Consider the following 25,812-nt stretch of genomic DNA (forward strand, 5'->3'; position numbering starts at 1 on the left):
ACTGTACACACACTTGAGTTGCTCTTTAGTGCATCTGGACCTGGCACCACTTGTTCCCTAGTGAATAATGGTGAGAAGATTTGATATATAATATTCATGCAATCTAGATTTCCAAGTTAGACAAATAGAGCTTTACGAAACTAAATAGATACATTAGGTCATAGTCAATAGGTAATATTAGGTATATTATGCATAAAGCAATCACAAAAAAATATAGGTACAGGACCTGTTTCATCACCTTCACTACAAATTTAATTTTGTCACATGATCATTTGAAGTAAGAACATCACACCATTTATGTTTACATTATCCAAAAGTTATCAAGTGGTGTATTGTGGGTATCATTATGCAATATTTCTTATTCAACTTCAACGAACAAAATGATTACGGTTATAGTTCAACAGGCCAGGATCGAACCCTAGACCACTCAGATTCCAGTGATAACAACTATGTTGTTAACTGCGTGAGCTTTTGTTATTTTGATGTCATTCTGACTTAGCATTGAGTATATTAATTTATTGCCAGTTCTGCGGCCCTATTATGTAGCTCAGTGTACCATTCAAATAATAAGTCACTACATGGCTTTTCGTCGTCGTTTTTGTAATCATCTAACATACTCATTTCAACGAAATAACCTTGACTACGCCATGTTTCATCAAGTGGCAGTAATTTTTCATTTTTACAATCATTGAACATGATTATTTCAACGAAATTGCTTAAATAACAGCTATTTTTCGTTAAAATAACGTTATTACTTGCTAACACTACTATACCAATGCCATGTTACGTAAAATGACCATAATTATGTTATTTCGTTCAAAACATAATATTAGATGATTGCAAAAACGAAAATACGATGAAAACCACGTGGTGACTCATTATTTGAATAGTTCACTGAGTTGCATCTGCTGATCACTCAGGAATTTACTATCTAAAAATTAATTTAGGTGCTATCTATTTAGGGGGTAGATTTCCGTAACTGCTTATAGTATTGTAGACACAATAAAATGTATTTGGGTACTTCTAAGCGACAAAGTTCATGCACAATGATGCATCGAAAGCAATTTTAAATTTGTTTAAGTTATCTTACAATTGATCGTTATTTACCATAGGAAGAGATCTCAAACAGATTTAATTGAATGAAATAAGGGGTTATCTTAACCTCTTATACCAATTCTTCTTATATTAATTCAATTATTCTGTTCAAGTTTCGAAAAGCTACCTTTGGTTTTAATCTTCATTTAAAAAAGTAATGTTATAGGCAGGTATTAGTAGTTTTTAGGACTTCATTTTTACTATTGCAAGTAGATTATTATAATCAATCAAACATTCGATTTAGTTTATAGTGATTTCTGGCAATAATATATTAATTTTATTAAAGTTTTTTGACTAAGCATAAAAATAATTTTAGCTCGAGCCTTAAGGAAATGTATTATGACTAAAACGACAAGTGTCTGCTTTTGTATAAAACTTTGGCAATACTTATTTGTCTCTTCAAATCTAGCCACTAAGGTTAAGGTTATATATAAACTAATCTTTTAAACTGCATTATCCAATATAACATGACATTGTTAACTGTAGCTGCTCTAAATTATATAGGTATGTATGTACGTTAGGTAATTATATAGGGTAAGGATGTTTATATACGATGGGAATCGAGTCACGAAACCCTTTCTTTCCGCATGTCAGTACAACACTACGTTATATTCACGTCACGTTCTGCATGCGGCGAGCTTTTGACTTGACGTTTATTTATAGCGGCCTTTCATAAAGCTGCGACGTGAATCCTTTGACTCTTGAACTGTATTATTATTACTTTACAAACAAAAGCTTATAAGTAAAATGTTAATACGAAATATTTAAATACTAGCTTTGCTCGCGGTTTTACTTGGTCACTTGGACTCATTCAGCCGTGGAGCCGATATTGAGTAGCAAGCATTTCAGATGTCCAGTTTTCAGAAATTTCCCAATTTTCTGTGCAATATATTTAATTTTTTATCCAATAAGAAGCCTCTACTGATATTCTAATACTTTAGAAAACATAGAACAGTAAATTTTATTCACTAATAGTATTAATAAGTTCACGATTATGACAATAAATGTTGTATGGCGTTATATTAGAACATTACTTAAATATCAAAATTGGACTATCCGTTTAGAATCAACGACATCCGGTGGTTCAAGTACTACACACGATCGCCTGATTATTTCTAAAGGCTACTTAAAACATTTTATAAATAACAAAAATGCTTACCAGTGAATTTGCTGCAAGTTTATGTCAGGATAAGATATGATGGATTTCAAGAAAACCTTAAAAAATATTGCTTGTAACATTTTTGTATTTAATATTTTTCATATTTTAATTTTCTTTACTTTTATAATTATTTTCTCTATTTCTTTGTTTCGAATTTTTTACTTTTTTAAATACACTCGTTAAAAATATCAACGTACAAAAAACGTATGAAAAAATTCGAAATAGACTTCATGGCTATTGCCATTTACATATACATTGCAGATAAAAAGGCTAAAAATATTTTTCTCCTTTACAGATCTCTATAATATTTGTAAGTCTGCTGGTCACCAGTTTCCTGGAATTTACATCTGCACAGGCACAAAGGCCCAATGATCCAATACCTATAATTAAATATGAATCAGAGGGACCTAATGTAGACGGGTCTTACAAATGGTTGTACGTATTACAAAGCTTTTCTTATACTAGAATTACTAATATTATAAAGTGGTGAAACTTGATAGTTTGTTTGTTTGTAATATTTTTTTCGACATAATATGAAAAACCAGTTCCCCATTCACCACCCTTTCGAAAAACACTGTTAACGATTTTTTAGAGAAAACTTTTGCCATGACGCTAAGTATATAGCGACTGGAGACAATTTTTCATGACATCTCGTATAAAATATCAAAAAATACGTTTTATACTTGGACAATTTGATGATCTGGATTCTGGACCCTTGAAACATGCTACCTTCCAAAGCCACCACGCTCCAAACAACACAATTCGCTATCGTACTTACCTTTTGTAGGAGCATGGGCTGAAAAACTTTCAGCTTTCAGAGAAAAAACATAGCCATGAAGGACTGGGTTTGATTCTCATCTGTAGGATTATAAAAACCAATGTGTTATCCAATCAAACAATTTACTCGTAATTTCCACAATTGCCCAAAAATTCCACGCATGCGTCTCGTAAGCAATAAGTAAATATAAGTAAGTAGGTTTACTACCGTATAGAGCAATAGTTCTCCGATACGCACCAGTGTATGTTTAGTTGAAGTCAATAATGGTTTTTTATTGCTTTCAACGCGATAAGAAGTGCTTTCGAATCTGGCTTTCATAATATTTTGTATGGAAATATTTTTGTTTAGTACTCGTATCGTTGGCAGGTTTTATAGTGCGAGTAAACTATCTTATAAAGTAGCTATATTTTGCATGTCGTTACCTTCGTCATCGTGTCGAAGTGCTAAGCTTTACATACTTTTAAGAAATTTCCAGCAAGACTCCTGGGGTTAAAAAGTTAGTAGTGCTACACCGCAGGGCCTCGGAGATTGCGTTAAGACCCCGAACATTCTCATTAATATTTGGTAGTGACTTTTAAAAAGAACCAAAAATAACCCACCAATTTGCATTAGCGCAGCGTGATGTTTCTAAGATGTACCTAGTCGTATATACCTACCCTCTGCTGTTGGGAGGGAGGCCTTCTAATTCACTAAAGTTTGGATCTTTGTTATATATTAAAGATAACGAGATCCACAAGCCTAGCGTATTAACCGACGGTGTAACACCACAAGTTGCACACTGATTTTAACTAGGGTAGGCATTATATGCACAAATTGTACAAAATGGAAAATTCCTTTGTAATGAGTTAAATTTAAAATATTGTAAACATAATATTTCAGATATCAAACGGGAAATGAAATTAACGCAGAAGAATCCGGGTACGTGAAGAACTTCGGCAAAGGAGAAGGACAAGAAGTTCAAGTGGCGGAAGGCAAGTTTAATTACAAGGCACCGGACGGCTCGCCTATTTCGCTTCAATATATTGCCGATGAAAATGGATTCCAGCCACAAGTAAGTTACATATATCATCATAGTCTAAGATCCGCATTAGTAATGACCTTTACCGATCTTTTTACTGGAAGAACAGTATTTTATATCAAATTACATTTGTCAACAAAATAATAATATATTAGTAACGAGCGGACCCGGTCGAGCTTCGTTTTGACTTTTGTGCACTTCTTCCCTACCTACCCCTACATTACCACACTCTACCCCTACTCTATCTCTACTCTACTCCCTACTCTTCCACTACCCTACTCCCTACACTTCCCCTACGCTGTCCATATCCTATCCATACCATACCCCTACCGTACCCCTAACCTACGCCTACCCTAGCCCTAACCTACGCCTATCCTAGTCCCTACCCCTACACTACCCCTAACCCTAAAAAGAAACACTCCTTAAGAACCGTCCACGTACTTTAAGGAGCATTCTAAAAAAAGAATTAGCGAAATCAGTTCAGCCGTTCTCGAGATTTGCGCTTAGGAAGATTACAGATCTCTTTTGTATAGAAGATACGAACGTTTGTATGGAAGAAATTTTTTTTAGTCTTTTTAAATTTTAATCCCCATAAGCACTATCCTAGTACTTCAAGGAATATTTTAAAAAAATAATTAGTAATATCGGGTCAGCCTAGCTCTCGAGATTTGCGCTATATATATAAAAATACTATACCTGCCAACCCAATAGTTGTGACGGGAAAAAATAGTAAACCTAAAGTTTGCATATTCTCTGTGCTTCATAGTTTCGCTCGCTAGAGTGGTATGGTGTATGTCTTTTAACCAAATCAGTGAAAAGTAAATAAAAAATAATTGTTAAAAAATTATATTCTGAAAGTTGAAGGCAACCCATTGGCAAATATTAATTTGTAGGTATATTTAATTTGATTTATAATATTTTCATAAAATTAACAATACGGTGAGGGTAGTCTTATATTTAGATCGTCTACTATCATGATCACTATCATGTCATTGTTCTGAAATACACAAAATCTTAATTTACAAACAACAACAGCGCAAATACAAACAGGCCATGATTTCTACTCTTTATACATAAAAATCAGTCCTACATGAATTAAACTGTAAAAGCAATGTTTAAACATGTTCCAATGACAAAAGTTTTTCTGTTCGTTTAATTATTAGTCTAAAAATCACATCTTTCCTTTAAATGAGATTTCAAAGAAAATTTAAGTGATATATAATAGTTTTAATTGAAATATCGAGGTCTATTTCGATATCTTACAGAGTACAGAAGATTAAATAACAAAGTAAAGTACATAATTGATATTATGTTTAAATATTTGTAAGTCATTTGCATTACTGCCATCTGACGGTTATCACGACCAGATGAGGAATTCGATCTTTCATAATTATCAGCTGATGGATGCCCACTGCTGGATATAGGACTGCTCGGTATTCGATCTTTACTTCACCGGAAATTAAAATTGTGGATTCATGAACAAAGCCGCTTTTTAAATATTAATACCTACTTAAATATCGATATCCATTGTTATTGTGATCTAAGATACGAGTATGAGTAGTAACATAATATTATAATTTTGCTATCATCTTCTAAAATGTCATCCAGCCCGGCCCTACGATCATGCTGGTATTAATTTTAAACCTTGACACCTTTCCGTTGGTATGTAATAGAATCCTGGTAGATATGTGTAGGTGAATATGATACAATAAGGCCAGATACATGCTATAGACATTTTTAAAGCTGCATAAATAGAACAACTAGAGGACGTTAAATTAGGTAGGTAGGATAGAGGTAGGGTAGGGTAGGGTAGGAATAGGGTAGGGGTAAAGGTAGGGTAGGGGTACTTGAAAGTACTCACGCGGACAAAGTCGCGGGAGTCCGCTAGTATATTCTACGTCATTGAATCAACAATAGACAAATATACGATGTTTCACATAATAAAATAAAGCTACTTAACTTTATTGTAAAAAGCATTTCCGTGACCTCGTAAGTAAAAATATTTTACTTTTACTAACAATTTTCCTTTCGTCCACGTGAAAGCATCAAATTCAACAATAGGAGACGACTAAGTTTGGTCCAAATTAAACTTAATCGTCATTTCAGTCCCATTAGTAGGAAAGAAAGTCAGAAAGTAGCCTTTATCCTTTTCTAAGATTTACTAAATCTTTGAAATAATTTTTTTTAACACACGTGTAGGCTTAAAACAAACAGATCTACGTGTCCCGTTTATAATATTAGTATGGGTTATTTAAACTTAACGAAACGCGAATAAGTCTGAAAAAGGCCAAAATTTAAGTAAAAATAAAATACATTGTTTGTGCGTGATCGATAAATTTTTATCAGCTTTACATTCATAAAATTTTAATATAATATCCCTATTTGGATTTTATCGTGAAACCAATCATTGTCTTGAAGTAACTTTGCACAGAATATCACTGCATATCTACAATAAGTATATTTATATTCATCAGCATTGACCTACTGAGAAATACGAAACTATAGGCTATTTATTTATATGGCATTTAAGTAAGGCACTACCATAAAACATCAGTTTTGAATGATCGATAAAGCATCACCGGTGACTATTTTTTTCGCATGGATTTGTGTGCATTTCAAATAAATTTTGTCTTTGTTTTGCACACAATAATGTTATTATGTAAGGTGACATTTCTTTAAATCTGATAACGATCAATCACTATAATTTATAGATTCAATATATTTTGAAACTGTCCTCAATTTTTTCATTTTATTTTTTATTAATAAGTTTCCTTAATGCTGATCTTTTGTTAACTTCAACATAGTGCCGAAAAAGTTGAATAATAGGACAAAACTTTTTAGGTTTTGTGTATGATGAGGTAGAATTAATTAAAAATTACAGTTGAACTTTTTTTTTAATTTTATGCCTATATTCTATTTATTTCATCATACTTCTTGCTTGGAACAGCTTTGGATGACAACTTACGAGTAGACTACAGAGGACAACTGGATTTCTAAAGCCTACAATAAAAAGTGCTTTCTAGATAACTGAAAATTCAAGGATTTGCCAACGAATAATACCTAATTAGGTATACATACAAGTAGTTATATGATTAACTATGACAAAACACACACATAGTTGACGAGTTGCATAAATTATGCAAAGACTTTTGTCATGAATCAAAATAGCTGGGAGTGGTTCACCGCTTAACAAATAATATTACTTGAAAATTACGCACGATGCGAACCTGAATCATCCAAGTTGCGTAAGGATTGTAGAAGAAGTCTGAGAGAAGCGGGCGCGGGTGTGAGACTCAGTTGGCCAATATGTGTAAGCAAATGTCACTTCCAAATATCAAACATCGACCCATGACCCGGTCTTGGGAAATGGGAAACGTTTTCGAAGACAACATAACCTAAGACACTGCTATCAATGTCTGCGATAGATCGAAATTATCAAGGCCATTACCAATCGACCACGTTCGTGGTTTACGATGCCTTCGCAATGCCATCCGGTAACACAGTAGTTACACAAACTCGAGTTCGCTCGCATTTTAATATTTAGACAATAAATCGTACACGTTAGCTACTGGCAACGACAGATATTGTTAGTAGATATTAAGAAATACTATAGAAATACTGTAGGCATATATTTACTCAGTATTTACTTAAGTGACTTGATAACTTTATTTCGCAATATATCAATAATTACTTATATAAAGACATTAACATAATATCCATAATATATGGATAAAATATAAATAGGGCACACCTTTGAAGCTATATCGCCTATCTTAGTATCAATTAAAGTATTTCCTATCCCTATAAACCTAAGGTCATTTCCTTTTGAGTTAGATTTACTAAAGCTTGACGTATCTAATTAGTCACAGTCGAGTTCATTGTACTTAAAAGTAAATTGAGAAAATTTTATAAGGACTTTAATTATGCCTTATTAAAGCATTTTGTTCAGAATCGCGTGCATCTTCCTTTTATATGTAAAAATAAGCCCATTATTATGCAGGCAGAGTCTACTTATATGTCTCGTATGACTATTTTAGAAACAAGAACGATTCTTTGCATAATATTACCATATCCTTTGCGAAAATGTGTAACAACTTGTAGTATAGATATTTTGTCTTAACTTCATTATCTTGTTGCTCAGACCACATGTGGACATGTATTCTAGCCTTATGACACATAATTCATGTTATGCAAAGTGTGAGTTACAATTATAGATATTGGTAGCAAACAATAACTGTGTTAAGCTATTGTTGGCGTTAAGAAAGACTGCCCTAAAAACCTGAATTAACCTTAAAATCATGTTTCAAAATATTTACGTGTATTCGCACTATTCGAGAAGTGTAAAAAACAGACGCATATTTATAGATTACGTATTTAAAAGTAAGCATCTTAAAATTACGCCGCGGGCGTAATTATGTGTGTCAACGTGTGACCCCCAGGGTCTTGGTCACTTAAATTAAACAAAATTCGAAATTTGAATTCATTAAACTGTTTCAAAAGATTTAAATTACACTCATTTCATTATATTTTGTATGTTTCCTACAATAATAAGTTAACTTTTGTTTTCAGGGCGCTCATCTGCCAACTCCGCCGCCGATTCCCCCTGCAATCCAAAGAGCGTTAGACTATTTGAAGACTCTCCCCCCCACCGCTGCTTCGCCTCCCAGTGGACCCCGCCAACGCGCATTTTTCTAACCAGTTTATCGTTAATACATAGAAAAACTGCCTGTATTACAAAGATGATATTTTAGATGACCTATATTACATTAAGATGGCCTTGACAGTAATCTCGATAAGTAGGTACATGCGCACATAACCAAATTTGAAATTTGATGTCAGTTCTAAATAATGTTATTATCAATCTAAATGAATGACTGTTATTAACAAATTCATTGCATATTAATATTATCTTACTGTTATTAGTTATTGCCATAACATCCTGCTTGAGGATTTAGTACAAACTTCAATTTCTAAATATAATTGCGCAGATTCTAAATTATTTGTGTAACAATAATAGAGTCTAATATTTCATGTTATCATTTTCATCATAGCAATTATACTAATCCATTATCTTATTCATTAGATTATTATCATCTTTTAAGTTTGAACTAAAGTAAGTTCAAATTAATTATTAATTTAAGTTGTGAAATGATTGTTCGATATAATAAAATTCATGAATTATATTATCTGTTTCATTTCTTACTACTTATCAGTTATTAAATTCTAGCTATTGCATATTAAGAATATGTTATTAGCAAAGTAAGTAAGTAAATACTCTTGATATTTTAAACAGATTTACCTTATGAAATTATGGGTAGGTACATAAACATAGAAAATATTATATTATCCTTCACGATATTGATGTGACAAAAAGTTTCATCCACTAGTCTTTAATATCAGCACACTCTACTATATATTTATCATTTTACTAGCAATAGGCTTTATACCTATCATATTTTTTGCAACGTGATTACATAAAAATTTAAATTTTTAAATATTATTTGACAATAGGAGCTAAAACGCTATCCGCTTTGATCTTTATTTTATGTTTCATGACGTCACGTAAGCACTAAAACTAATGTTTGCAAAATTACAAGTTATTAAGTTTGACGTTTATTGCTTTAGTGAAATCAAGTAACATCGGGACGTCACAAATGGATAACAGTGTTTTGAAGTTTGGAAAAATTTTAAAAATACATTTTTTTTATTAAGTTTTGTATGAAATCCTAAACTTTGAATAATTAATATTCATATATTTCGGATCCTTATTCCATGTACTATACGAAATTAATATTGTTCATTTTAAATTTGATATGAGCCCTGTTACACGCTGACATTCTATTCCTATAGGAATATTTTTTCGTTCCATGAAATCATATTTGTCTACAATCTCACTTGACAGTAGGACCTGAGGTGGGACGCGCTATGGTCTAGAATAACTCTTAAATATCAACATTGTAAGAATCAGGAAACAGAAATTTAGTCAAATTTAACGCTACCAAAACGCAGGCGTGTTTATTCACTCCGATGAGTATTGAGCTTCTAGGTGTTACAATATAAGGGTCACTGGCAGAAATCTCTTACAGAGATAAGTGTGTCCATGTCCACTGTTTTTCTTTTTACTTTTGTGTGTGACTAATATTGGTACTAAATAAATAAAAAAAACAATATCGTCCAACTTTGAAGAAAGCATTGAGTGCAACATTGCAATCATTGGATCATCGCCGAATAGTTACCTGTCTGTCGGTGTTCTTTAGGATTTATTTCGGAGAGTGCGTACAGGAAATTTTTTTAACATGTTCCCTCTTCACCTTTTTACCATAGAACTGCCAGGCATCGCAGAGGTTTGCATCCATACGTAGTTGATGTCCCCCGAAGCGTTTCGGTTCTTGATCCGCACTGCGAAGTTATGGAATGCCCTTCCAGCTTCCGTTTTCCCTACCACCTATATGGGTATATTCAAGTAAAGAGTGAATAGGCATCTTCTAAGCAAGCGCTTTCCACTATATGCTGCATCATCACCTACTGTCAAGCATGATTGCAGTCAAGCACTCGTCTAAATAATGTAAAAAAAACCCATTACAATTTCAGGCCTTCCTCCTTTTGGAAGAGGGAACGTAGTTTAGAACAACCACGTTACTGTTTTGACGGCCGTGGCGCGGTAGTATGCGCGGTTGATTTACAAGACGGAGGTCTGCGTTCGATCCCCGGCTGGGCTGATTGAGGCTTCGCTAATTGATCCAGGTATGGCTGGTGAGAGGCTTCGGTTGTGGCTATTTACCACCCTACCGACAAAAGACGTACAACGCCAAGCGATTTAGCGTTCCGGTAGGTACGATGACATGTAAAAACCTAAATGAGTGTGGATTTTCATCCTGCGCCTAATAAGTTAGCCCGCTTCCATCTTAGATTAAAAAAAAATTTTTGTTTGAGACGATACGTCAATATGAACGTCAAAGGCACAAGAGGCAGGTCACCAATCTTTGCTCCATGAATATGCTAGAAGAGCTTCATTGCGAGAGAAAAGGCGACGGACCGTAAAGCTTGGTACCACCTTCAATAAATGATGACTACGATTACAGGTATTCGGGCATCAGAGAATTTTCTTAATTCTCTGCGTGGTGGACTATTGGCCTAATCCCTTTCATTCTGAGTGGAGACTCGAGCTCAGCAATGAGCCGAATATGGGTTGATAATGATGATGATGATTATACCCCCTCCTAAAAAGTCCTTCACCGTTTAAGAAACGTGATATTCTTAAAATGCACAATTGCACATAACTAAAAAGTTGGAGTTGCATGCCCCAGACCGGAATCGAACCTACGCCCTCCAAATCGAAGACAGAAGTCACATTCACGGGGCTATCACGATTAATTTTTTTCTATACTGACATACGAGTATTAACATTATTTAATCTTAGTTCAGAGTTCAAATTAAACTTTATGGTTCACCATATGGGCGGATAGCAATATTTGTAAGTGAACAAATTGATATAATCTATTAGACAATAATTATAGGTTTTCATTCGAATGATAGACGAGTAATGGTTTGAATTTATAAAGTACATGAAACTTTGATGATTTCAATCGAAATTGAGGCTATATTGCATAATTTGTTCCATGTAAATCAAGTCATAGTTGTAGTATTTTCTTTGGGGTGAACCAATTTATGGAAGTTTAAAAAATACTTTTTATTTCTTTTATCCTGTGTTTTATTCCTGATTTTGTAAGTATCGTACCGTATCTCAGCGGTGTCACTGGAGAGTCAGTCTGTGTATGTATGTGTATTTTTGTTTTGGATTTAGGATGATACCTTAATACCTATAAAAGTATTTATTTAATGTATAAAAATGTATAGGATAAAAAATAGCTATTAAGGTACCCATAACAGCAGTTATGCTTATATTTGGGCTGAGCACGGAGCAGTGATGTGTGTAATGGTAATAAATAAATATTAGGCAAATGTTTAATTTTCATGGCGTACATTCAAAACTACCTTTAACACTAAAAAGTTGCGGAACACTATAGCTAGGCAGTTGCCTGTGCATGGGGTTAAGTTTTAATACTTAAACTTTTCCCCTTACAATCGGCCTTGATGAATCTGTCATCATCATCATCATCATTATCAGCCGATGGACGTCCACTGCTGGACATAGGCCTCTTGCATGGACTTCCAATAAAAACGGTTCGAGCCGCCAGCATCCAGCGGCTCCCTGCAGCCCGCTTGATGTCTTCGGTCGACCAACACTGCGCTTTCCGGTGCGGGGTCCTCACCTTGGGACCCCAACGTCCATCGGCTCTTCGAACTATGTGGCCTGCCCATTGCCATTTCAGCTTCGCGACTCGCTGAGCTACGTCAGTGACTTTGGTTCGTCTGCGGATCTCCTCATTTCTGATTCGATCACGCAGAGAAACCCCAAGCATAGCTCGCTCCATCGCCCGCTGAGTGACTTTGAGCCTTCTAATAAGGTCCATAGTTGATGAATCTGTAACTTAGCTAAATCTGACTGTGAAAATCTTTTAGTAGATCTAAAGATTTATATGTAGACAAGAAATCCAAAGATAGAAATTCATATACTAGATTTTTGTCTTCAGCTTCTCTTTTTTTAACGTTTCCATTAAAATCTTGTTTGATTAATTCAATGTGCAGACATTTAGCTTTTGCTATATAGATTTGTTTTGTGTAACAATCTATTAACAAAATCATCTTCTAACCTTCACAGCTTTATTCTATGAAATTGCGTTACAAAATATGCAATACTATTTATGGCACCTTAGTTTCAAATACTGACCTTGTCTTTGATTTAAGACGTTTCACATGTGAATTAGATTCATTTCAATTCGAGTAGCTTTTTTTGTGATTCATAAAATCAGTTTAGCTTTTTAATCTTTTGTTGCGTACTATAAATCTTTATAAATACCACCAAAAGACATTAAACCAAACAGATACGAGTAATATCTATTGCCAGAAGATTTGAAGTTTCCAAAAAATATATCACATTACATATTTATAAATAAGTATTTTAAAAAGTGACTAGATACCTTTTCCTTTTTTACTAAATCAAAGTGAGTATAACAAAATTTCAAAGGACGGGGATCGAAGACTGAGCTTTTGGGATTAGGGTCTAGCCTTGCGTCTCGAGAACTATTGAAGCCTAAAGTCAATTTTTAGATATCTTAAAGGCTGGAAATGGTAAAAAGGTACGACGACAGTTGGTGAGCAAAAAAAAAACAGTTGTCTGTAAAGTCAGTTTACTGACGATAGTTGAACGTGACAACGTCATAAGAAAATACTGATGGAATGGTTGCATTTTTCAAAAGAAAATGTTCGTTTTTCTAAAATACTGTTTAATAATCTTCATAGACCAGAATATACTTTATTTCTTTTAAAAAAATTTGGCAGCCCTAGAGCGAGGGGACAACGCATGACGTCATCTTTTTTCGAGTGTGCAGACGGCTCCATCGAATTATAAGACGTTGTCACGTCAAAAAAACATTCTGTAGCTTATATTGAATGCCAGTACGAAGCTGAAAATACAGTTGGTAATCTACAACAAAATATTCCTTACATTAATATAACATGTTCGTTACGACTGCCTTGACTCATCTTTCAATACCTAATATTTTAAGATAAATACCTAATGCACTAAGTGGGAATGTTGTATTTCAACGTCTATACTTTGTTATATTTTAGTTATTTACAGTTGCATCACTGTCAGGCATTTCATCGTGTCGTGAGTTCATGACATTTATGTCTAGGTATTTTTATGCTTCGTCAATGTTTATAAACTGGCAGTTTATCAAAATGACAGATCTTTACGATTAGTTACTTTACGAGAAAATCCCATATCCAGGGAGAGTCAAACTTCGTGCGTAGCAATAGATATTAATAAATTAATTGTTATTGTTAATAAATATTATCAATTGTAGTCAATAGTCTTGAAGCGATATAAATCTTCGACTAACACCTTAAGCTTTCGCTTGACTTTTGGGTCAAGGGTCGGATACAGAAGACACTGTTTTTTGCGACGGCGCATATTGTGAGGATTTTTCTCAATCTGGAGCCCTGAACACCGGGTGCTTGGGCACTCAATATGCCCCGGGAATATATAATAATGGGAGGGCTGCTATCCCCCGGTGATGCCGCAAAGGTTCCATTAAGAACGATACTGGAGGGCGGCTATTTTTCATAAATTTTTAATGGTATTTTGAATTATATTTTGTTTTGGTAAAAATTAAAACAAATAAATCAATAAAAGAAAAAGAATTATCAAAGTCATCATCCATTAATTACAACTAACAACATAAGAATAACTTTGACAATAATCACTGTTAATATAGATTGTTGTGAAGATAGATAGGGCAGCGATAGATTGGGAGGTATACTGTGTTGAAAGAATGCTTTATATGTTGACCATATAATTAATGTACTTTATTTTTTTTAAATTATATTTTAATGTTAATTTATTTTAATTTATTTATATACAATATCATCAGATAATAAAGTTGATGAAACTGGTACAGATAACTTTTGCGATCTCCATTCGATCTTGTTCACAATTTTTTGGTATGTGTTTGTCTCCGACTTTGCCTTATAAATAGCTAATTATATTACCTTTAAATTACATCACTGAATGCTAATGGGGTCAATTATTGTAAGGCAATTATGGGAAGACGTTCGATCGCTCCGCGTAGATAATTCACAGAAACTCATCAATCTTAGCCCGATTCTTGCGCGCTAATATTTTGACATTCGATATTGCAGGTAAATGTCATAATGTGTGACTGCGCCATACTGTGCAAAAGATTCGTGTATAATTCACAAATTGTTTATTATCTTGTCGCCATTCTTTAAAATGAATCAGATTACATGTCGACCTTTTTACAACCTTTCTGATGCACTGATGCTATTTCGCGCAATAAAATGTACTGGTTTTTTTTCTGCATTATAGCGCTGTGTTGACAAAGTATATACATATATAAACTATGGTATAACCTACATATATACAGTGAACAAAAACAGGGTATACGAAATTATGAGACGTGACCAGTGGATATGACCTCTACCTTCGATTTGGAGGTAGGATGGATACTTTTCAGATATGTACGTATACAAAAATTAAATATCGCTTGTTTCAAACGGTGAAGGAAAAACATCGTGAGGAAACCCCTGCAAACCTGAGAATTTTCTTAATTCTATATGTGTGTGAAGTCTGCCACTCCGCATTGGGCCAGCGTGGTGGAATAAGGCCTAAACCCTCTCATTCTGACTGAGGAGACTCGTGCTCAATAGTGAGCCGTATGGGTAGATGATTATGAAAATGATGATGATACGAAATTATAAAAGCATTTTTTCAATTATTCTTGGCAGAGTTTCCATTTATAATTTTATACGTGGTGTTGCTAAATCACTATCTATGGATATGTATAAACACCTAACCCTATGTGTAAACTCATATACCTAAAGACTCTTAATCTTTTTTTCTTAATTATTATTGTTAGAATTTCAAATATCATATGGTAAATTGTTTTTAAATACATTACGAGTATGTGACATTCATTTCTTGAGACATGTGTACTGATTGAGTGCTGTTTATATTTTCAAATGTATCGCGAAAGTATTTGCGTATTGAATGTTAACTTCAGTTAGTACACTTCATAGAAATTTAAATTACAAATTAAGATTTCTATACATTTACGTAAAATTATTCTATTCCATTGATGGTTTGATTGAGAGATCCGCAATAAGTACGAGTGGAATTGTAAATGAGACAAATGTCAATGGTTACTTATGTCGGAAGATTTGAATGAATGAGTAATTGCCTTAGTTTATAGATTGGTTGCATTGAAAACATTATGTCTCAGTTTTCTCGTCTTTAGAGATCCGCAAGTATTTGACTAGTGAATTTAGCCATAAAAGTCTGTTATTGCTTATTAAGTCTTGTCAATGTCATTTTGTTGATCTTGGCCCTCGACAAAGAAGAGCCTGTCTTTTTAAATACAAGAAGTGATGTGGAACTTATATCAGCCATGGCACGTAACCTAACCATTTAACCAATGAGACTGCTCTAGATATTCATGTCTAGTTAAAATCAGGCAGACATGGTATACACTGAAAGAAGAAGAAAGAAAGAAAGAAAAAAGCTTTATTACACTGTAACATTATTATTGCAAAAAAATAATATTTTCCGATTACAATTAATTACAATATAATAATAGTGTACTGCATAAATAACTATGTATTCTGCAAAAGGTTGCCGTTATAATAAAAATGTACTTAAGAAAATATTATTTACATATAACCCTACCGCAGGATATCTGTTTACAAGTAAGCTACTGGTTTACTGCTTGTCCTTTGTAAATGTCAGAGACTATAAATTAATTACAAATTGTGAATCTCCGTGATCCCTAACGTTTTAATAACATCCCGTTACTTTGTTTGCTTTAATTAAATATTATGTAAGTTTATGTAACTCAATGTTTAAGAAATTATTAAAGTTTGCTAGTTTCTTTTTTTTGTTGTAATATTTTAACATTTTTTATAAATTACGAGATAATATTTTATCCTCAAAACCTTTTTTTAAGACAGATTACAATTCTATTGTAATCTGTTAAAAAAATATTGTGTGGTGTTAAAAAATATTAATATCTATAAATTATTTTTAATTATCATTCAGTTCGGTTACATCCACCGTACCCCAGCATGCGACCAACGACATACCTCGTGAAGAGAAATAGACAAAAGTCCGCCAATAACGGCGGAATTGTCCCAGTCCCATATCTTTTCTCCGAACACAATGAAAGAGGAATCGGTATATTTTCTACAGCTCCGCTTATTAGCTGACATTTGTCTATTTCTCTGCGCTGATATCTCGTTAGGAATACTAATTATTACAGGATTACGATAATAATAAGGTACTTTGGAGATCTGAGTGCTGGACCTGCTTGAGCATTAAAAAGTCCCACAACTCGAGGAGTGGATGTTTTGTTATACATTTTCAAAAGTGTTTTTGTTGTTATTATATCAACATTATTTGAAAAATACAAATGTAAATAATAATAGATGATACATTTTCAATACTGGTGTGATTTAATAAATTACACCTTCACCTTTTTTAAATCGTAAGTATAAAGACGTGGCTAAGCAACACAAAATGAAAACAAGCATTTGTTTATAGTAATATAAACAAATGAGATCCAAGACGATCATACTAATTGTTATTACAGCGAATTACCATTCTAGTAAAGTGCAGCAAACGATGATAGAGATTTATATAATATGCCCATGACAATGACAAACTGTCGTCATAAAACTCACCTATTAAATCAATTAGGATTGGATTATATACTAAAATCTGTCAGCAATCAATTTGATTGTAGTTTTGATAAATGATATTTTTTTACGATACGAGAGATGGTTCATTGCATGCTATGTCAAGGCTACATAAACTGTGTTCTTAAATGTTATATCATAACGTTTGGCATAGACATCCCGATTTCAATTAGGACGTGATATTTAACAATTCAGTCGTGATTTATTTGTGAAACAATTGTTTTAAAAAAATACAAAGTATTAGGCAAATTTGATGGACTTTTTTAGCTTAGTATCGTTGCGGCGGGACCGTAATTGAACTTTGACCCTATATTATCTTTTATATTTATTGATTGGATTATAACGTACATAGAACCTCCATAATTCTACACCAAAATGCGATAATAGTTTGATCTACTGTTTTACGATTAATTAGAAAGCAAAATGGAATATTGGTCACACTATAGAGAAAATATTATTTTATGAATAATGACTTCTAGACTATCTGACTGACTGACTTACTTATTGCTGATATCTGTCTGGATATAGAAGTATTTACTCGGACATTTCTTTGAATGAAATGAACGTTACTCATTTCGCGGATTTGCGATAGTTCAATACACACTATATCAGGTAAAATTAAACTCTTATGTGAATAAAAAAATTAAAATGTATTATTGATGTAAGAGTTTCATTATTATCAGCCTACTTTAGTAACCGCAACCTATGGTCTAACGTGCTTTCCGAAACGTAGGGGTGTAACACAAACTGCATGCTGAGAATTTTTGTCTTAGAAATTTGGAAAGCTGTATATTTCACAACCAAACTTTTCAAATTCAAATTCGATATCTTGTGATACAAAGGCACATAACCACTGGGCTAACGAGACAGAGATGACAAAAGATAACGCTATAAAATTTATCTTTTTTTCTGAATTAAAGACGACACATTCTTTCCGGCATGCCGTAAACGCGTTGAAGTCTTTTATAAGGCTCATAAAGTTGCAAGTTATTATGAACTAATGAGGTAAAAAATAAATGATTCATAAATTCCATATTATTTCTACGTATCTGCCCTTGAAAGCAGGATGATGATGAACACAAAAAGAATGAGTTGAATTTATTGGGTCTCATGTAACAATGATTTCATCTGTCAAAAACCAATTTAATAAATGAGCAGTGCATTAATATTATAACTTTTTGCTACTTACTACATTGAAACTATAATAATTAAGATACCATTGACTTTTTTATAAATTCAAATAAATAAGTTTTTGAATATACACACGGCTATCATTGTCGATTTATAATTTTAGCTGTAATACAAATGTTGGTCGTTGTAAATATTTTATTTCTATATAAAGAAGTTATCACAATTATAAATCGTAAATCAAAACAAAACATTCCATTTTACTAAAATATGTTAATTGTTTTAATTAAAATAATTTGATAGCTTTTGTTGGAGTGAAATTAAATAAAGATATACAATATTCTACAGCAATAATTTAAACAAAGACGTCAAAAATTATTACTTTATTGAATAGTTATTTAAAGTAAATTTAAAGTTAGTATTTATTCATAATCATAATTTTATTAATAAATTTTGTTTTCAAAACCAAATTTGTTTGGAATTAAGAATCTTAAAAGTGTAAGTGTGTATTAGTACATTTTATATAGTTGGTGTAATCAAAGAAGAGTAACGGAATACAAAAAACGATTTAAAATTATTTGTCTTTTTTTGACTTAGATATAAATTTTTTGACTATATTTACTCGTATTTATTGAACAGATTTTCATACGATTTTCATAGGTATTTAATGTTCCAGAGTAAATCGTTGTCCAGAGCAAAACATAGGCTCCATCATATCGTAAAAGTTATGTAAAGAAACCGAATTCCAGGAACAGATTCGTAAGTAAATTAATTAAAGGAACTCGCGGACAAATTCGCGAGTACCTGCTAGTGTATTTGAAAATGATTGAATTGTTTTTAGGCTAGGCCAGGTATTTAAAGATATTATGATTAGTGAAGCACTATTTTCATAGTGTATATGCTAATAGAAACTGACAAGGTTAGGGTGAGTCCATCTTATCACAAAAAAACTACACGAAGTAATCTAAAATAACATAAATAATTGGTCCGGCCGTCAATATTCCGCATGGAGTTAACAAAATGATCATAATAATCCATTGTTATTTTTGTATTTAAAACGTTTACTTTGACCTTTTGTTGTTATGAATCGTTCATCTATTAATTTTATCAAATTTACATTTACATTTAATTTTTGTGTGATCTATCACTGACAAAGAGTACTAAAGTATTTCCTTATAACTGAATCCTTGTCCTTCGTTGACATTTAAAATTGTAATCGCAAGTAAGTATTATTTCATCGGAATTCAATCGATTTAAATGATTCCTCATCAATATGTACGTTTTATCAAGTTTTAATTCCCATGTATGTAACGGATAATCCCGTATAAATTTATTAAACATCTGAAGAACATCTTAGGCATGTCATTTACATTAGTCTTAAATATTTTTACTTGCTAATATAATGAAACTTACGTAATACATTAATATTATAAATAGGTAAATTTGTAAGGGGTATTCTCTGGATCTACTTAAAATTTCTTTTAAAAAAAATTTCTTTTAAAGACCAGAACCTGGAGTCGTAATGAAAGTTTAAAAAATGCAAGTGTAGGTATGTCTCTAGAAATAGTATAATGGATTGGATTGGATAATGGAATGGATTTCATTACTTTTTTTGATAAATATTTCATCCCAGAATTTACCAAAAAATTTGTGTAATTTTAAAATAAAATTCTATTAAAAATGAAAATTGAGTACTTCTAGTTAATTTACATTTTTTGATAAAAATTTCGGGTTGGGATCTGGCGTTCTCGTTTTATGGAAGGTAGCATATATATATTTTTTTTCTCAAAAAAGGTTATTGTCTGGAAAAGATTGTTGTAGCGATGAGACAGGCTACAGTTTTTGTATCCGAAACCGAGTGTGTTACCTCCGTTGTGGCGAGGCTTCAACTTTTGATTTTTTCAAATTGAAACAATGCTAACTGCATCAGATACTTTAGTATGTAGAGATTTGGCCTTTACACATTAATGATCAAAAATACCGTGTTGTAGCGTAATGGGGAGTTATTGTAATCGGCTCGTTGTGAAGGCTCACAAATTATTATATTAACCGCCAGAGGGCACGCCTCGCAGTGACGGGTTATGCAGTAAAGCATTATTAGTTAAACTGCTAATGATATTTTGATCTAGCGTGGTGCGTTTAGCGGTTATCTAAAATAATATTGAACCTTTGTATGTTATCTTCATTGAAATTATGAAAGTCATACTTAAATAGCCAACTACTGGGGTCTGAATTTTAACTATATCGTCTAGAAGCAGACGCCCGCTACTTTGTCTACCTATAATACATTTATTTTCGGATTACGTTTCTACGCCTAATTTTCAGTAAGACGAAGAGTATAGTATATTGCAACTTTAAAATCTACATTTTAAAAGTCTATGAAAGTTTTGGATTTAGAAGATAATATAAGCTTCATCGGTCTATCTGTTTTTATAGGATATAAACATACAGATCAATGAAGCTGGAGAAAACATAAGTAGATAACATTTTCTTTTTATTATATCTTCGTACATTCTTTTAATGAATCGCATAATTAAAATTAAATTAAAGGAAATAATTGGATAATCTTAATTTTAAATTTATCAAGAGACCTTCTCATACTATTTACACAGAAAATGTCTCCAATATCAGTCCAGGCGTTTAGCAGGTGTTAAATTCATGTAAAAAAGGTGTAAAGGTAACAAACACATACAACGTGTCCCAAAATTCAACGATAAGCGGGCGCCAAAAGATTGACCTGCTCATGAGCACTTAAGGAAAAATAATAAAAAAAATATACCTAAATTTTTTTTTAGTTACAAAATAAATTTTAAAATTCTTTGAAAATTTACACCTTGTATGATATTTTGAACTACCACGGCTACAATTTCTTAAATATGCTTAAGATTTTTTTTGTATCGGATACCTAAGTAGTACTACTATTCACCACAACTCTTAAAAACACCACAATGCCCGCAGTTTTTACACAAAAAAAAATCAAAATATTTTTTTTCCCTCAAATTTATAAAGATTTTTACTTTCAGTCTACTTTGACTCATGGTCTTGCAAAAAAAAGTATGAACACCGCTATGGCAAGTTATTTTCAAAGTTGACGCAACTAATCAAGATTTCAAAATAGTATAATACCCTAAGATAACTAGTCGCAAAAAAAAAATATGCGTACCATTTGTAAACAAGAACTAAATTTCTAAAATGTTTTTGCTCCTAGAAATCACTTTTACTTTATGCATAAAATGATGTGAGTCATACGTTGCAATTTCCTAGAATTTTAATGGAACGAACGATAACATTTAAAAATAAGAGAGAGAGAGAGAGAGAAAGATAGCGATAAGTATACGTTAGAGAGGGATAGACAGATGTTCTTTGTTGAATGACAATGATGCAGGTAAAGAAAATCCTGTTCCCAGCAAGTCAGTACGCTCTGCTCCTTTGTTTACTGCGCAACTTTCCGTATTCAATTGACGTGGCTCTCGTACTAACGACTTTTGGCTTTGCATTTTGGACTGGACTTAAGTGATCTGCAAACTGAACTGACCTGGCATTATTTTGGACTGTGCCTGTGTTTTGTGAATTGGACTTTTGGTGTATTTTGGACTGTTTAGCGTTATCATGCCGCAACCATACACGCCGATGGAATACGCTAACATGCATCTCATTTATGGAGAATGTCGGTGCAATGCTAACGCTGCTAGCAGATTGTATCGAGAAAGGTACCCAAACGCTCAAAGATATCCAGATTATCGGGTATTTATGAATGTGCATCAAGCGTTTTCGGAGGGTCGTTTGCCGTCAGCTAGAAGAAACGCTGGAAGACCTAGATCGGAATGCGATGAAGAAGTTCTCAATGAAATAAACATTGATTCAACTACCTCAGTGCGTGCCATAGAAGCAGCTACGGGAATCCCAAAAAGTTCAGCACATCGAATACTAAAACGTCATCGGCTACACCCATATCATTACAGACGTGTACAAACGTTACTATCACGGGACTATCCACTGCGGATCGCATTTTGCCGAGTGATGCTTCAAAAGCATCGGGAAGATCCTCAGTTCTTGGATAAAGTACTATGGTCGGATGAAACAACCTGCAAGAAAGATGGCTATTTAAATCTTCACAACCTACACAGCTGGAGCAATGAGAATCCGCACCTGATGAGAGAAGACAAATCCCAATATCAATTTAAGGTCAACTTATGGACGGGCATTTTAAATGGAAAAGTGATTGGGCCTTTTGAATTACAAGGAAACTTAGATGGGGACAGTTATTTGAACTTTTTACAAAATGATTTGCAAGAATTACTAGAAGACGTCCCCCTAAGCGACCTTCAAAATATGTGGTATCAAAATGATGGTTGCCCAGCTCACTACGCTCGTCCTGTGAGACAATACCTAGACCACGAGTATCCGGGGCGTTGGATCGGGCGACTTGGTCCTATCCTATGGCCACCCCGATCACCCGACCTAAACCCCCTGGATTTCTTTTATTGGGGTTGTCTCAAAGACAGGATCTACGCAAAACCGATTACGACATTAGACGAGCTTCGGCAAAAAATCACTCAGGCTGCGGCACATATCAATGCTAGAAGATATGCGCGAAAAATAAAACGGTCGTTTTTAAGGCGATGTCGTGCCTGTATTAATGCCGGTGGAAAACAATTCGAACATTTACTTTAATGTTGTGTAATTAAAATAACAAACACATTTTTGGAACATAGTAAAATTTATTACTAACAACAAGAACAATTAAGAAATTTGGTTCTTGTTTACAAATGGTACGCATATTTTTTTTTGTGACTAGTTATCCTAGGGTATTATACTATTTTGAAATCTTGATTAGTTGCGTCAACTTTGAAAATAACTTGCCATAGCGGTGTTCATACTTTTTTTTGCAAGACCATGAGTCAAAGTAGACTGAAAGTAAAAATCTTTAAAAATTTGAGGGAAAAAAAATATTTTGATATTTTTTTGTGTAAAAACTGCGGGCATTGTGGTGTTTTTAAGAGTTGTGGTGAATAGTAGTACTACTTAGGTTCCGATACAAAAAAAATCTTAAGCATATTTAAGAAATTGTAGCTGCGGTAGTTCAAAATATCATACAAGGTGTAAATTTTCAAAGAATTTTAAAATTTATTTTGTAACTAAAAAAAAAATTTAGGTATATTTTTTTTATTATTTTTCCTTAAGTGCTCATGAGCAGGTCAATCTTTTGGCGCCCGCTTATCGTTGAATTTTGGGACACGTTGTATATAGAAAATTTACATACACATCTATTTAATATTATAAGGTGGCAAAGTTTGTGGTGTTGTATCTCTGGACCTACTGTACCTATTTTAATCATTCTTTTACCTTTAGAAAGCCACGTTATTTATGAATGTCCATATTCTCACGAGTACATATTATAGATAGTATATTATAAAAAGATGTTACGAGTATGTTATCATCGATGGTTCTGGTTAATAATCTCTACGGATCTCTATTATACCATTATATTGGAAGCCGATGGAGCGTCCATTTAATTGACTTATTGACGTTAACGTTTATTAAATGACTGTTAATAGCAATAAGTTGCCATTAAACATTGTAACGACTTGCTATTTGTAGACGCGTGGTATTGAAATCATTTAAAAAGATAATCATGATTTTTCTTGTAAGGTGTGTAACATAGATTTATACTAGTAACCACTTGCTTTGTGTCGTTTTTTGATAGTGACAGTCATTACTTTGTACTTATTATGAGCATACCAAAAATATATTATTTACATTAAAAATATGCTAATATATCAATAGGTAATCTCTGGATTTACTAAACCAATTTAGAAAATTCTTTTACCACTAGCAAGCCAAGCTATTTGTAAGTGTCATTTGGTATATTTTATCCGAATATTCTCGTGGGAACGAGAACTACGCGGGTGAAACCGCGGAGCGACGGCTAGTTATGATATTAAGGTAATCTGCTTTGCTATTATCTTCGAAAAACTGACGAATCCATGCGACAACTCTCTCATCCAGATCCTATAAAAAACTCTACGGACTTTTTACCCCGAATTTTTTTTTTTTTTTTAACGGTCCAATTTTGAGATGGAGGTAAACCGTCAAATTCAACTCGGTTGGACAGCGCTCGGGAAACTCCGCGACATCTTTACGTCCGAAATTTCTTCGAACAGTGCGTGATGCCAGTGATGACTTATGGATCCGAGACCTGTGACCGCTAACTGTGGCCTTGTATGCTTGGGGTTTCTGTGCGTGATCAAATCAGAAATTAGGAGATCCGCAGAAAAACTAAAGTCACTGATATAGCTCAGCGAGTCGCGAAGCTGGTAATGGGCAATGGCTCGAGACCGTTTTATTTGGAAGTCCATGCAAAACGCCTATGTCCAGCAGTGGACGTCCATCGGCTGTTAACGACGATAATGAAAATGATGATGATGAGGCAAGTTCAAGTTTTAATAGCTTTACGGGTTAGACGTTCATTCCTCGAGTACACAGTTCAATGAGTGATATTTTTGCTGTTTGTTACTTTTTAAATCTAATTAAATAAGAAAATTTTAGAATAACATTTATATGGCACAAGTTCGAGTTTCAATACCGTAGCAGGTGATATGTAGGGCTGTAATCCGAGGATTCACAGTTCGGTAGACATAGTATGACTAAGAAACTTGAGCCACATATTTTCATTTTAAATCCGTTCACTATAATCGGATACGGAAGTTGGAATTTTAGGACTGGGAATGTCGAGGATTTTTAAGCTTAACTTATTAAAGGATTAATCAATGCTGAAGGGCCTAATGGTATATAACTATAGCCTTAGAGACACATTTAGAAAAAATAATAATTATTTACTAAAATCCATTGCTGTGCACGTAATTTGCACCAATTTGAAACAGACCTAATATGTAAATCTAATGACACCGAGTAACGCATACCTACTATATATTTTACGAGTATTAGTGTATTCTTGAGGGAACGGGAATTACGTAGGTGAAACCATGAGTTGCTAAGATTATTTCTATTAAAAAACAGCCATAACAATAAGATAATCGCTGCATTAAAATGATGGTATTATGCACCGCGCACCACGTTCGAACTTCGGCTTTCGTGAGAAGGAAGTAATTATGTGGATAATTACAATAATTTTGGCTTCAAATATCTTTATGGTGTAGATACTTGTTTGGATACAATATGAATAATTTTGCTAACAAGTTGATGCGTATATGGTTAAAACATTATGTGATTATAAAGAAACGAGTATTGTATATTATCACACTAATTGGGCATCCACTACAATTTGCTTATAAAATCATT

At 33.2% G+C, this 25,812-nt stretch overlaps 1 protein-coding gene across 1 annotated transcript; it reads left to right on the plus strand.

Annotated features, from left to right (window-relative positions):
- Positions 1–9,233, plus strand: LOC112049694 (endocuticle structural glycoprotein ABD-4). Its single transcript, XM_024087730.2, has 4 exons — positions 1–70; positions 2,550–2,689; positions 3,912–4,083; positions 8,620–9,233. Exons 1-4 carry the CDS (start codon positions 68–70, stop codon positions 8,743–8,745), a joined length of 441 nt encoding a protein of 146 aa, XP_023943498.1. The 5' UTR covers positions 1–67; the 3' UTR covers positions 8,746–9,233.
- The last annotated feature ends 16,579 nt before the right edge of the window (positions 9,234–25,812 follow it).

This window comes from Bicyclus anynana, chromosome 7 (genome assembly GCF_947172395.1).
Source record: "Bicyclus anynana chromosome 7, ilBicAnyn1.1, whole genome shotgun sequence".
NCBI lineage: Eukaryota > Metazoa > Arthropoda > Insecta > Lepidoptera > Nymphalidae > Bicyclus > Bicyclus anynana.